At 37.6% G+C, this 16,004-nt stretch overlaps 1 protein-coding gene across 2 annotated transcripts; it reads right to left on the bottom strand.

Moving 5' to 3' along the window:
• Positions 1 to 3,251: 3,251 nt before the first annotated feature.
• Positions 3,252 to 15,128, bottom strand: nuf2 (UF2 component of NDC80 kinetochore complex). Of its 2 annotated transcripts, none has more exons than XM_017450897.3 (14): positions 15,034 to 15,128; positions 14,273 to 14,400; positions 14,117 to 14,191; positions 10,521 to 10,597; positions 10,342 to 10,403; positions 9,494 to 9,591; positions 8,980 to 9,053; positions 8,741 to 8,834; positions 7,445 to 7,507; positions 5,449 to 5,586; positions 5,072 to 5,212; positions 4,196 to 4,371; positions 3,965 to 4,100; positions 3,252 to 3,486 (listed from the first exon to the last, which is right to left on the bottom strand). In XM_017450897.3, the coding sequence occupies exons 2-14, from the start codon at positions 14,393 to 14,395 to the stop codon at positions 3,379 to 3,381; spliced, it is 1,365 nt and encodes a 454-aa protein (XP_017306386.1). In that variant the 5' UTR covers positions 14,396 to 14,400; positions 15,034 to 15,128; the 3' UTR covers positions 3,252 to 3,378. The 2 variants fall into 2 exon arrangements, with proteins under 2 accessions (XP_017306386.1, XP_017306385.1); XM_017450896.2 differs by having other exon boundaries at positions 14,920 to 15,037.
• Between the last annotated feature and the right edge of the window lie 876 nt (positions 15,129 to 16,004).

The raw sequence follows: 16,004 nt of genomic DNA, 5'->3' as shown, positions 1-16,004 counted from the left end.
ACGGCCAGGGTTGCCAGATTAACACGTTTCACCCTGTTGACTTATTTGGAATGTAAATTATAACATACATTTAGGGAGGTTGTATCCAGACACCATTGTTTTGTTTTGGGTTTTTTTGGTTATTTAATTCACTTCCCGTACATATATCCACTTATACACTCCTTAAAATTTACACATATAATGCCTTAGTAATTAAATGGATTAAAGTTGGTTTAATGTTGGAGGTTCGATATTCGTGGATATGCGGAAATTAAGGGACCGTCTCTAAAGTTACATACGAAATTGTTATACACGTTTCTAACTTCAATAGCATTTGAACTGGGAAGTGGTCAACTTGGTGTCAGGTATGATGCACATCTGTTAGATTTTTTGATATTCATTAAAATAAGCTATTAAATCACATTTCAATTTGACATGTATTTCACTACAGAATGGGCCCATACACAAAATATGCCATTATTTAATGCTCAATAGCATTTGAAGGGAATGATGTACAGTCACGCAACCAACTGGAAAGTGTTCATCTAGTTGTCAGGTATGATTTAGATTTTAGATCACCTTTTAGATTTTTGATGGACTTTAGAGACGGTCCCTTAATTTCCGCATATCCGCTTATGTTGAACGTCCAACGTCAAACCAACTTTACTCCAGTTATGAATTAGCACTTATGAATATGAACAAAATAAAGTATGTGTTTATAAGTATAAACAAAGACATATTTAGATCTAAATTGACTGATAAGGAACAAAAATATTAATTACCAAGAATATCAGCATTAGTACTTGGTTGGAAAGCCATTGTTGGCAGTCTATGTTATTAGTATACCGCAGCACTGTGGTTCATTTTTGGCCCATTCCTCTTGTAAAATCATCTTAAATTCCTCAAGGAAATGAGGGTCCCTCTGAATGACTTGCAATTTTTTAAATATTCCATGAATGAAATAAGTCAGGAGATTGGAACCCAGTCTTGAGTTATTCTTGCTGTATGTTTGCATGGGGTCGTGGTCTAATTGAAAATTTATCTTCTCCGCAGATTCATTTTCTTGGCAGATGAGATTGAATTCTCCTCTGATATGCCCTGGTAAATCACCCCAGTCACGTTTCCTTCCATGATGTCTAATGTCCCAGTACCGTTTGCAGAGAAACAACTTGGTGCTCCTACCTCTCGTCTTCATTGTGGGTATGGTGCAACAGATATGATTGTGGTACAGTTCATTGCTTATTGTTCTCTGTGTAACTATTGTTTCTGCTGCTGCTGCACCCTTATCCAGAGCGACTTACATTTGATTTCATTTTTTACAACTGAGCAGTTGAGGATTAAGGGCCTTGTTCAAGGGCCCAACAGTGGCAGGTTGGTAGTGCTGGGATTTGAACTCACGACCTTCCGATCAGTCTTAACCACCAATTTGCCTGAGAATTTCCCTATAATTTTCATTATGTCTTCAATATAATAAACGAATTGACATGCTAACAATTAATTCATTAATCAATTGACTGTAACTATACATTACATATTAAAATACACATAGTGACAATGATTTTGGGTTTAAATTTGGGCTGGTAGAAATTTTGATTTATGAACGCATCCTCTGGAGAGCGTTTAGAATTTTGTGTTGACTCTGCATGCAAATGAAACCAAAATATTCTAGTTCTCATCACTGTCTGGTTAACTAGCAATTAACATGATTAACAGCTTATCAGATTTCAGAATGGCTGACAGTGTTGGTTTAACACTGTACAGAAAATGAAGAACCGAACAAATTCCATTTCCTTGAAAAAATGGTTTACTTCCTAGAAAACCTAGATATGCATCATGCATTTATGGGCATTTAATGCAGTGGTGGTTTAGCGGTTAAGGTTCTGGGTGACTGAAAAGGTCAGGGGTTCAAACACTGCCTGGCTCTGGGTTCTGAAGGTCAGCTGATACCCAAAATCACCCCCAACATCCTGGCATGCAAAGAAAAGAATTTCACTGCTCTGTAATGTATTATTGACCAATAAAGACTCATTACATTATAAGTGTTTAAAATATAAAAGTTGTGTTTGAGTTTTTCACCTGTCCCTTAGTGCTATGGACACCAATATGATATGACTGATCGAGCACTTTATTAGGAATACTATACTAATGCCGGTTATTAGCTGAAATTGTTTATTTAAAGAGGATTCACCCTTTCCAATCTGGCAACCCAAGTCCAGGCGTCGCTCACTTTCAGTTCCAGGGAAAAATGTTCATGAAGACATGAAGGTGTTGAAATAATCGAAATAAAACTGGGTAGATGTTTTATCAGTTTACAAACTTCCACTCTCAATTTCCCTTGTGTAAATTAGCCATAAAAAAGGTGAATTATTAAACATCTTGAAGAAATCTATTTCTTTAAGAATACTGACTTTCGAAACAGTCCTGAAGGCCACACCCAACAGGATAGATATGATTAATCACAGGATGAAGATCACACCAGTTAAATGTACATGAATGTTTTCATGTGTATGTTTCTCTTTACAAATACATTGGAGTAAAAGGTTAAAAGAAATTTATGTGCATAAAATCTTACACACACACACACACACTCTACAGCGCATAGTATAATGAATAGTTAAATCCTTACAGCTCTGTAGTCTGTACAAATCTCTCTAGAACAGACACACACACACACACAGACACACACACACACACACACAGAGACACACAGAGACAGACACACACACAGACAGACACACACACAGACAGACACACACACAGACAGACACACACACAGACAGACACACACACAGACAGACACACACACAGACAGACACACACACAGACAGACACACACACACACACACACACAGACACACACACACAGACACACACACACAGACAGACACACACACACACACAGACACACACACACAGACACACACACACACACAGACACACACACACAGACACACACACACACACAGACACACACACACACACACACACAGACACACACACACACACAGACACACACACACACACAGACAGACACACACAGACAGACACACACAGACAGACACACACACCTAGGGGAATTTAACATAGCCAATCCACCCAACTGCATTTTGTGGACAATGCAAGGACACCGGAGATCCTAGAGGAAACTCATGTGAACACAGGGAAAACATGCAAAACTATACAGAGAATAACTCAAGCTCAGGATCAAACCCAGAACTCTGGAGCTGTGAGGCAGCAATGCTACCCACTGCACAGTCATCAGCTTAATCATGTTGTGTACCAAAAAGTAACATTTTATTTAATTTTAAAAGAGGAAATTTTTCACGACAAACATATATGCGAAAGCTACAGAGGAGAAAATGACTACAATGGAGCAAATAATGTAAAGGGACAAAAAGTTTAGAAATTGGATTTCATCTTCATGATATCAGCACTCCCCTCCATCACGAGATTTTCAAGACGTTTGTGGTACTGCTCCAGTGTGGTGAGCAGCCGGTCATAAATGGCCTTGAAAGAAAACAGAAAAGAAAAGAAATAAATAAAACAAAAACGATTCGATCAAAACTCATTACAGTGTGTATGTGACTCAAAGATGAACACTGTAGTTGCAGTGGGGGGGGGGTACACTGTATCCACATTTCCAGGTGGAAGAAACAGTAATGATACGATAGATAAGTGTATCAGAGTGTATGAGCTGCTAAATGTTATTGAATTATTGATAAAAAGGCCGGTCAAACAAATTTGGAAACAATGAGGGGGGCGGTCCAGACTGTGATGAAATTAAATCAGATCAGTTCTCTCACTATTGAAGAAATAACATCTGATTAAATAAGCAGACTGTGTGCTAATTTAGGACGTTTGTGCCAGTATGATTTTCATGAAAAACTTTATGCTATGAAATGTATGACAGTGTAAAATGGGTTAAGAGCTCTCCAAGATGTACAGAGATACACTGTTCACCGCAGCGGCTAAGAGAAATGCTAACCTGAGCTTTTTCAGTGTTTTGGTTGCAGGTATCTCGAAGCTTCTGCATTTTTGCCTTCAACTGCGTGGTCTCTCGGTTGATGTTTTTTATCTGATCCACGATTTCCTCACGTTTCTCATGAACTTTGTCATATTGCCTTGGCACAAAGAAAAACAAAACATGCCTCACTTTTGACATCTGAGGGAACAAAAAAAAAAAAAAAAAAAAAAAAAATCCTGCTGCAATCCTTACCCGAGTATATTCTGGACGCGATGCTCTTTGAGCTCCTTCTTCTTCTGATGGCGAATCTGCTGCTTGGACTGTTTGTCATATTTCATGGCCAGAGCTCTCTTTAGCTGGCCCTCTTCATTGCTCAAGCCCTTTAGTTCCTTCTGCAGGGACTCGTAGAGAGCTACCAGATTCTGGACCTGTACACACACAATTATTAGAGGGGGGAGGGGGAAAAAAAAAAAAGTCGCTGTCCAAACTTCCATAAATATGCATGCAAAATGCTACCATGGATATAAAAAATAAAAATAAGTCCCATGTTAATTGTTTAATCTAATTTAACCAAAAGTCTATAATTAGCCATGCTAATTTACTGCAATTTCTTTTTTTTCCCCCCTTTTGTCTGCTTTATTTTAACATTTTATTTCAAACCCGAGCTGGTGGCATATGATATACCGATATGGCTGATAAACGGCTTGTAATGGATCACAATCGAATCAGATTTGACATTTTCCATTTTCATCTACTGAAGCATTTTATTTTACGATTGCAGAACAGGCTCAGCTGCTGTGAGAATGTCAGTATCGACTCACCATGGGAGAGTGTACTGAAATTGGATCCGTGTACCCCTATTTATATTACGATTTACAGAGATGCTATTCAGAAAAATATGGACCCCACAAACCTCTGAATACTCGAATTACTTACTGAAACCACTGCATAAATAGAATAAGACCAAACACCTCCTCCCAAAGCCACAGACCTACTCTCCCTTTCTGCAAGTAAATGTTACCCAATTTACATGCCATCATGTCTTCTTCTCTAATTCGAGAATTATTTACATCTAGATCCAGAGAAAATAGATCAACCTGACCTAAAACAGGAAGTGGGCAGGTTTACCTCTTCCTTCTGTTGGTTAGTCTTGCACATGCTGGCCTGCAGGTCATGTAGCTGTTTCAGTATAACTTGAATCTCTGCTTCACCTTGGCTAGTGCACTGCACTTCAATCTGCAGCCCCACCAGCCTCTCATCTGCCAGCTCCTGCAGTTACATGCAAACAGGGAATAGGGTTTTGTTTCACTTCTGCACTCAGACATTTTAAACGTACAAAACCCATACAGGGTAATACATGTACTTTAAATAGAAATACAAGGACTTTCAAACACTTAGGACCACAGAAGAACAGTCATTATCCTATAAGGTGATATTTGGGTGTATTTGGTTTATAAGCCTACACATTTACACATGCAACCTTCATACCTAGCATAACCACCTACTTTTGAGATCTTGATGTTCTTTATGCTCTCCTTCATCTTCTCCATCTCATTCTTGAGCTCCTCAGGAGACTCGACAATCTGAGACTTAAGTTTGGCTATTTCGTCTTTGTGAGTGGCTACTTCTAGCTTCTTCTGTTTCTGTAGAAAGGAAACAAACAAAAAAAAACCCCACCACAAAACCCATTTAAGGTAGAGTCATGAAAGGAGTAGAGTTCATAAAGAGAACTTTATATTCAATATATACACACAACGCATCAGACCTACTTTCTACTACAGAAAGCTGACATTTGCATTGTCTTGTGAAACTAAATGTAGGCCAAAACAATGTTATTGTCTAGATGTAAATATCGGGAAATGAAAGCCGGAATTCTGATTTATCGTTTCGTTCATCTTTTGATCTCAAATCCAAATGTACACTGAATACACCAAAAACAAAATAAATAGCCTTGCCGTTATACTTTTGGAGGGGACTAGATATCATTTACAGTGGTCTAAACAATCCTAGACTGTACAACTGTGCAGCTATGCCACAGGACGCCAGAATGCATCATTCTCCCTCACTCAACACACCTGCTTCATCTCATGATCTGTGTATTAAGGCCTGAATTTGGTATTAGGAGGAAAAGAGACCAATTTCTGTGAACAATGCTTGGGGTTGTTCGGTATAATTGGTGAAGTATGAGCACTGTTTGATGCCAGGGGAATGAACTGTTATGGTTACTGATTTACAAAAGCAGATGTTCATATGACTGGAGAACTGTAATTAGTTCATATTTGTGACATGAGTGCTTGCACGGAGAGCATCACGAAAAATGCACATCTTGTGCCGACCTGCACGGCTAAAAATCTTTTACAAGAGATCAGCTCCACGTTTGCAGGTATTCCTGCACGATGACACACTGTTCTTCGCTGCTTGAGTGTTGCACCACAGGAAAACAATGAAACAGCAAACAGATGAATCTAGTGCATGAACCTGCATGCACATAAGTGATGTATGGACTTATGCAGCTGAACCACAGTCAGAAAGCATTTTTTCCACATGCAATTATGAGCGTCTACGTGAAACGAGCCCACAATAGGTCCTGAGTGCAGACTCGTGTATTCGCACCAAGCGTGAAAACGCCATTACACTCCAGCAGAGCTTATGTCAAAAAAATACAGAACATAATGTAATTAGGTCAATTAAAAAAATAAATCTAAAAAAATAAAAATAAATAATAAATAAAAAAAATTAATTGTTGAAAGGGTAAATGCTTAAAGGGCATTGCATATAGTGTCAAACATTTGTATTATACCAAACTTAAGTGTTGTATTAAATACCCAGCAATACTCTAAGGAAAAAACAATATACAGTAGGCCTGCTTAACTGGCATCCCTCGGTCTGAGAACTGGGATTGTTTAACCCAGTCAGAATAAAATAAAATAAAAAATTTAAAAAATTTAAAAAACACAAAACAAAAAAAAACAAACACTTGTTTAATGGTCAATGCATAGTTAAAAACAAACAAACACACAACAACAACAACAAAAACAACTGTAGGATGGACAAGCACCATCCACCTTGTGATGGCAGAGGGTAAAGCTCAAGTAGGCTTCACCCAAGATTAACCACCAATTATTCATACTTCACTGCTTAAGTATGTTAATACTGGTCTTCTGGGCACTGTACAGTGCAATCATGGATTTGGGATCCTTGGGGATATGAATTATTTTAGAACTTATTATTTTGCCAGAGCCATATCACCCTATAGCTCTTGCCTGGTGTCCCACTGAAGCTAAGCAGGGTTGAACCGGGGCAGTACCTAGATGGGAGACCTCCTGGGGAAAATAAGGCTGCTGCTGGAAGTAGTATTAGTGAGGCCAGCAGGGGGCACTCACCCTGTGGTCTGTGTGGGGCCTAATGCCCTGGTATAGTGATGGGGGACACTAGACTGTAAAAACAAGCAGACAAGTGCTATCAAATTTAAGGAATTATTAGAACTTATATAGTACATACCAGTTTCTGTGACTGTTCTGCGATTTCCCTTTTGCACTCTGTGACCTGTTCATTAAGGGCATTCTGAAAAAATAAATAAATAAATAAATAAATAAATAAATAAATAAATAAGATAGACAGTGTTACATAGTTTTCAGAAGGGCAATAAGGACAAAGTTTCACAGAGCATTCTTCCCAATTCCATTTGGACCTTTGTGTTCCCTTCAACAACAGAATATCATTGTTTGCTATATGAAACAAGTCAACCTTTTTTATTATTTTTTTTTTTATTAGGAACCATTAGGTCATCAAATGTTTAGGTTTAACACACGGCATATAGAGAATAATAAACGGCATATAAACAATAATCTTTGAGAACATCTTAAATAAAATCCACAAGCATCTATACACAGCAAAGACATTACAGTTGAAGTCATAAGTTTACATACACCTTGCAGAATCTGCGAAATGTTAATTTATAAAAATTAAAATAATAGTGACCGATCATAATTTTTTTATTTTTTATTATTTAGTGCTACCCTGAATAAGCCATTTCAAATAACAGATGTTTACATCTAGTCCACAAGACACAATAATAACCAAATTTACACATATGAACCAGTTCAAAAGTTTACATACCCTTGATTCTTAACGCTGTGTGTTGTTACCTGAATGATCAACGACTTATGAAAACTCTCACAAAACATGAGTCCCTTGTTTGTCCAGAGCAATTAAACTGCCCACTGTTCTTCAGAAAAATCCTCCAGGTCCTACACGTTCTTCTGCATATTTGACCCCTTTCCAACAGTGACTACATGATGTTGAGATCCATCTTTTCACACTAAGGGACTCGTACACGACTACTACAAAAAGGTGCAAATATTCACTGAGGCGCAACACAATACATCAGGGGGTGTAAACTTTTGAACAGACGTAATCAGATGTAATGTAATCATGGACAGCAGTGTACGTGGTTTTTATTCTGACTGTACACCTATTCAAGCTATGCTGTTAGTCTTAATTTGTAGCAGTTGCTGCTTTCTGAACTGTTAAGCGGTTGATAATTTGCAAAACTCCACACAACACATTGATTTGTGATGAATCACACCAAACTCAAACCACAATTTTATTGGTTTTTTTTGAAGCAGAAAAGGGCAGAATGATTCAAGATAGAAATGATTCAAGGTGGTGGAAAAGGGCCTTGTGCTCCCCTTCAAAAAATTAAGCCCAATAGCAAAAAAAAAAAAAAAAAAAAAAAAAAACATTTTCTACACCAGCACACTGCATTCACAGTTCAAGATGGAAGAAAGATCTCACCACTGCTTGGGTTTCTTGCACGGTAGCGTTTTTCAGTTCTGTGAGGGCTGCGGCCAGTTCTTTAGCCTCTGCTTGCTGCTCTGGTGGGATCGTCCTGGGCAAGAACGATTGTAAATATTACAAAACTGTGACACTGGAACGGGCCATAACTACATATGTAATAAAGTAATGTAGATTGCATGATTTTTGCCAAGATGTGCGGTTGAGGTTCCACGGTTAAGAATGAAAGGAGTACCTACATCAGTTTCTCGATCTTCTTTTCGGCTTCCTTAATGCCTTTTGTGAACGACTGAAGTTTATCCATATCTGCCCGCTGTAGCAAGAGAGAGCTGTACAAGGTAAGCCTCAAAGACTTTTTCTACATCACAATTATTGCCTCAACGTTGTAAACAACAGTGAATGACCATGAAATTGCACAAAATATCAACCTCTTATGACAGCTAGATTAACGTATTGTTCAGATATTTTACAAAGCAATTAAGACTGAAATACAAAAAAAAAAAAGGACTCAATTTAGATTAAGACACAAAGTGAGAACAAATATCAAAACATTAAGAAAAAAAACCCAAAAAGTTAGAAATAAGCAGAGCAGAAAAATATGATAAAGATAGAATCGAATAACAAAACCAAAAAGTAAACACATTCCGTTTAAAGACTGCAAAACGTAATAGATCGTTTTTATTGAATTGTGCTAGCTTTGAATTGATCCAATTCCCAGACGTAGTCATGTTTATAATTTATAGAAGGACTTACAAAAGCTTGCTGATGGCCTGCCATAATTTCCAGCCTATGTTTCCTAAAGTGCAGGAAATTTTGGATGCCACTCAAAATAGTGATCGTTCTTTTGGGCTCTGGAGTAAGAGAAGCAGAGATTAAAGTGAGAAAAACAAATTATGACTGACTAAATAACTTATTTAGCTATTAGAACAAGTTCTAAAAATAGACTGTTTGCATACATTTTTCTTTCCTTGTGTGTGAGGGCTAATTGCTTAAAAAAAGAAAAAAAAAAGAAAAGAAAATTGGACAAAAAAGTTGGATTCATCATAAAACTTGCCTCAGGTGTTACTGTTTGCAGGACTACCAGACTGCTAAAATATACAACTTTCTGGCTATCTAACACGAGTTTTGTTTGTTGTCACTAAGCCATCACTGTATGGGTTTTTCTGCTACAGTGCCATGCGGAGTTCATTAACTGTCTTCATGCTCTGCTCATATCATATTCACCTAATTCACACACGGTCACGAACTAGACATGTTCGTGTTACAGTTTCAACCCATTTCCTGGATGGAAAAACAAAAACAAACCAAAAAAAAAACCCCAGCATATAGCCACTTTTCCTCACACTGACCGACTGTGTGAGCTAGTGTTTAGCAGAATTGAGAGCTGCTAGCCAATAAGACACGAGCATTTCGTGTAATCCCTCTTCAGGGCTACAGCCCCAAATGCCAACCCCGGGTTACGCCCCTGTCCGCCCTCTTCCGCATAGATGAGCTTACAGACACCCACAACTGGCCAGTCTTGCCGTGATTGTTGCAGATTTTTGATTAATAGTCATTATGATAATACTTTAAACATCACTGCAAACAAAACATTGACTTACTGGGATTCAGCAGGTCATTCAGTGAAAAGTCATACACATGGCACACTGGTAAAAACTGACACCTAAAAGAAAGAGGGAGAGCGCAAGAGCGAGAGAGAGAGTGTGACCATTTCAAATTACTATTAAATTCTCACACTATTTGTACTGCAGCTGATGAATGGGGTGAAAATTCCACTCACATGCATGCATAGAGATTCAAGATTGGTGTGGACCACTCGTGTAACATTGGGTGCTGGAGATTTTCTGAGAGAGGTACCTGTTAACAGGCAATTGAACAAACAAGGCAGGGTATTTAAGAATAATTAAAAAAAAAAAAAAAAAAAAAAAAAAAAAAAACACAACACGAGCCAAGATTCATGCAGTGATTTCCGAATAACACCCGGGACTGAAATACTGCGCTGTACAATCCGCTTTGGCTAAACACAAAACTAATCAATCAGCTATCCCAACTATCCTCGAAACTTCTAGAAATTCCATTTCTTCTATCGGTTACCATTTTCACCAGAATCGTCCAACACAATCAGCTGGATCATAAGGGAGGAAAATAAGTCATTTAATCAACATAAATTTATGTGCCCTGCACTCTTGCACTGTTATTCCACTCAGCTAGATAAAACTCCTGAATGCCACATGGGGTGTAAAATTTCAGCAGCTCCAACTGAGGCACTGTTTGCAATATTTACGATAAGGTTAGGATCTTAATTGGATCTTGGCGTCTCCAACAGTAAAACTTTTAAACCACAAACAGCTTTTAATTGCTAGTTTACGAGGAGCCTTGAGAAGCTGTATGCCATAGCTCCCTCACCGAGTCTGAAGGCCAGACACACACACGGTGCCCATAACATTCATTTAAAGCCTTCCTCAATATGGCTCCCCCCCCATGTAGATTTATTATAAATTTTTATTTTATTTTTTTAAAATAAATGATAACATTGAAGGTCAGTCACTTAAGCATTGCCCAAAAGTATCTACAAGAAACATTCCTATTTAAGTGCATTTTATTCACTGTAAAGTCCTGCTTTGCCACTTCCAGATGATTTGAAAGCTACACTTAATAGCGAAATGCTATAATTGTTCGCAGGCTGCGTTTTAGTATTAAAATGAGCTTTCCACACTTAACTGTCGAATAGCACAGTTTTGTTTGTTACACCATTATGCACAGACGTTTAGCTCATCAACCACGAAATACGTGCGACACCTCTCACCACAACTGCACTGCACATGGTGAACACTGAACAGAGCTTTTTTGTCACGAGGCTGAGCAGGAAAGAGGTCACTTCAGTGCTAATACTGATTCATACGTAGTGTTGCCTATACCTAATGTAGTCCCACCAAACTAGGAGACAAATATATATTTTTTTTTTAAAAATCTGCATACTTGAAAATATTTTTTACAATACACAATGTGTAATGATGCACAGGTTTGCTAACAACCTGCCAGCAATGCAGTGCTGCATTTAACTGATATTAAACGGTATTTTCTTATAGTATATAGCTACAAAAATTGATTATTTAACACTGGATAGGGGAAAATAATAAATCTCTAATCTGCTGCTCATCAATCCCTCCAGCATTTCCTGAAGCAAACTCTAATACTCAGAGGAGCTTGCGGTTTTTCCCTAAATTACCGCAAATTTTGGCCAAGACACGTCATGTTACATCACCAGAACGCACTTTCAGCCAAAGTCCTCTTCAATTCACGCATGCTGAACATGAGTACAGCTACAAGGGTCTCATTTACCAACAAACATGACTGTGAAAGTGTGTCACGTGCAAAACTATTTCGTGCAATTGCGATTTCGCCAATTCGAGTAGTTTTGCGCAAATAAAAGCACAAAAACTCTGCAAGTAGCATCGCAAATTTTAAATTGGGAAAAAAAAAAAAAAAAAAGGCAGCAAAAATCAAGTATTTTTGGCCACAGCAATCACACACAAAAAAAACACCTCTGAAATCCTGTACTCATAATTGACTTCTTATAATAATAATAATAATAATAATAATAATAATAATAATAAAACAGTTAACTTAGAACTGGCTTAAAATCAGTCATTGTTATAAAAATACGGACACTTTTTTCCTTAAAGCTTACGATATCTAAAAAGTGTATTGTGAAAATTGATCATAACACCGATATTATATCAAAGGCTAAAATCTTGATTCTTTCTTTTGCTGTTGATATTAATTTCACCACAGACGCTTGAGAAGGTAATATCAAAACTAAGTTTACTGGCACTTTAAAAATTTCATGATCAGGATTGTATTGAATGAATGGCTGCTTTCAAATCACACCTTTCATACATGTCCACTGTGATGTAGATCACACTGTGGTGTACATCATACCGTCACACTTAATATCTGAGAGAGTAAGGCTACGTTCACACAGCAGGCAAAAGTGGCGCCGAATCCGATTTACTGACCAACTTCACACTGCGTTTTTCCCGTGGCCTACAGTATATCGGACATTAATCTGAACGGATCACGCTCCACAATTCACCTGCATGCTCAAAGGAGGTTTTAACTTTCGCCCATTTCTCTTGAGATCTCTTCAAACACGGAGCGGTTCGCGATGCGTGCCTTCAAATTTAGCTTGTACAGTAACATCACGCCAAATGTTTGAGGTCCGTTACCTTACTAACCCACCAATGAAACCCTCCTTCACTTTATTATCCTCAGGCTTTATTCCCCCGGTAACGCAAAAGTATGATGAAGGTAGAGTTAGATCCAAGTAAAAGTCACATGAATTCTGATCTGCCTGTTCAGACAGAGGTCACATTGCTACGTATCTGTGTGAACAAAGCCAAAGTGTTGGTTAAAGATGAAGCACTTTCTCATAACTGTTCCAATTAATACACATGTTACACAAGACTAATTCATAGAAACCTAATTGTCCCTATAATCAAGCAAATCAGTCAAACTATAGAGGATTAACACTAATGGGCTGCTAAACCATCAGCAGAAAGCTGATAAGACAATCACAAAGCACACAAATTTAAAGTCCCCATTAAGAGCTTCCTAGCTGTGATTTGATGTCGCATGTTGACATATTACCTTCTGAAAGAGGAGGTCAGAGTGACGTCATGTTGAAGCACTTGACTGATTTACATAACAGCCAATAGTGTTTGAGATATACCTCTTTTTTTTTGGTCCTTTAAGGAGTGCCTTTTGCTTACTCTTACTGATGGAGAAGCCTAGACAGTGTATAAAGACTAAATTAAGCGAAGTAGTGAAGTGGCACGTCACCTAGTGCATCATGTGCTCTAGTCCCAAGTGGGTAAATCACCTCTGAAACACGCGTCACATAACCGCCACCTCGCACAAATTCAAACCTATTCAAAACGAATGAACGCCAACCAGTTTTCCCTCAAGTGACGGTTGCTAAAGTGAATAATGCAGCAGCTAAAAACCTCAGACAAACCACGTTTACTGCTAATGGGCTACTACTGTTGAGCAAGACCTGCCTCCAGGAGTGGGGGAAATGGATTATATGGCCAAACGTTTGTGGACAGCTGATAAATCATACCCATGTGGGATTGTTGAACATCCCATTCCAGATTTAGTTCTCCTTTACTGTTATAATAACCGCCACTGTTCTGGGAAGGCTTTCCATTAGATTTTGGAGCATGGCTCTGGGGATTTATGTTCATTCAGCCACAAGAGCATTAGTGAGGGCAGGCACGGAGGATGGGTGAGTAGGCCCGGAGGGCAATTGGCAAATTTTATTATATGCCTCACTACAACAACTAGTGATTTCATTTATGATTCAGCTGGACTCACCAGGTAATGGCAATCAGGCCTGAAGCGATAAACAAGCTCCAGTATTCTCATGTAGAGTCTCTGGAGGACATCCATCTGCAAAAATGAAAATAAGCGAATCTTAGTCACAGACATGCAAATAATTTCATCCGTGCAAGACTCAAAATGACCGCTCACCTTTGGATTTGGAGTGATATCACCTTTCGCAAAATGTTTCGCCTCTTGTCCGGTCAGGACTTCAGTCCGAAAGAACTGCACGATAGCGTCCACCTTGTATATTGGAAACGTATTCTCCATCATGGCTCCTATAAATAAAAAAAACAAAACAAAAAACAAACAAACAAACAAAAAAACATAACTAAATGGGGAGGAATAAAGCTTATTAACTACATCAGCTTTTTGAAGTATAATAGATATTATTAAACATTAAGGAAATGTTAAGAGTCATCTTTAAAATGTTTGTAGTTAAAGAGGACAAACAAAAACAAATAAAAAAATATATGTTGAGGTCATTTCAGGAGAAATGATTATCATAAACTATCAAAGGAATTATTTGCAGATTAATGAAGAGTATTAAAGTAAACAAAATCGACCACCCTTCCTGTAACAAGTGACAGCCAGCAATTTGATATCTTTAATATAACTTTAAAAAAAAACACAACAAAAAAGATTGCACAAACCAAATATGAAAATATTTTACATTTTTATATAAATACACAGCATTTACCAACTGAGAAACGGTAGCTAGCGGATCATTTGTTTACAGCTCATCTTTATAAACACCGCAGCAGAGCTAAACCATGAGGAAAAACTAAACATTGTACCATCTGTTTCCAAATTCTTTTTCGCCATTTTCAGAGAATGATTAAAAAAAAAATAGCAGTCAAAACAAATATAGCTAGATATTTTTTAAAAATACATTAAATATTTAAATTTACCTCCAAGCCCGCTTTTCCGTTGTCAAATTTAAATTTTCAGCAGTTCTGTCGTCACTTCCGCTCAAACTTCTTCTACGGCGCATATTGTTGCTAGGCAAATGTATCCACTGCCATCTACTGTTCATTTATTTATTTGATGATGATGATTATTTCAATCATTTTATTTTATTTTTTAAACTAAACTATCAAATTAACACCTGAACAGAAATAATGGCTTTTCTTTTCTGCAATAAACAACAAATCATTATAAGTTTTTTCTTCTATTTCTACTCTCTAACACACATAAAGCGTTATGTATACTCTGTTGCAATTTTTTTTATTACAATATTTGCATTTATTACTGAACTGCAATCACTCCCAGACTTTTCCTTCAGATGCATATTTTTCTAATGCAAACTTAACATCATGAATACAATCACGCATCTACATGTCAGTGTCACAGTCAGGAGGACTGTACGATTTCCTAACTGATCGCATTTTTCTGACTTTGTTACTGTCCTCAAATTAGTCAAACACAATTGGTTGCTGAATGAATGAGTGAGTGAGTGAGTAGACTAACTAGAGGTCATACATCGTCAGCCATGTGGAATATCATCTGATTTCACCCCCAGGATTACAATAGTGCATCAACCTGTCTGAAAAGTCTTGTTTCTCTTGAAACTTTGTGTACAATGCTGTGATTTTTACTACCTCAACCTTTGTTGAAGTACTCTGCAGTTACTCTTTACTGAAAAATCTACTGTCATGGGAAAAATAAAGTTCACACCTAAATAACAACTGTGTGGTCCTCACCAATTTATAAAACTTAGAAACAAACAAATATCCTCAGCTGACAAACAACAACAAAAATAGATTTTGAATAAGTAATCATTTTTCCCCCAAAAGGTAAACCAACATTCAGAAACCTGGTGGGGAAAAATAAGAACACCCATCCTACTTCCACAATCATTAAGAGAGTAATTAGCAGGCAG

This window comes from Ictalurus punctatus, chromosome 21 (assembly GCF_001660625.3).
Source record: "Ictalurus punctatus breed USDA103 chromosome 21, Coco_2.0, whole genome shotgun sequence".
Lineage (NCBI taxonomy): Eukaryota > Metazoa > Chordata > Actinopteri > Siluriformes > Ictaluridae > Ictalurus > Ictalurus punctatus.
The sequence above is the reverse complement of the archived record's forward strand: the minus strand, read 5'-3'. Positions and strand labels throughout refer to the sequence as shown.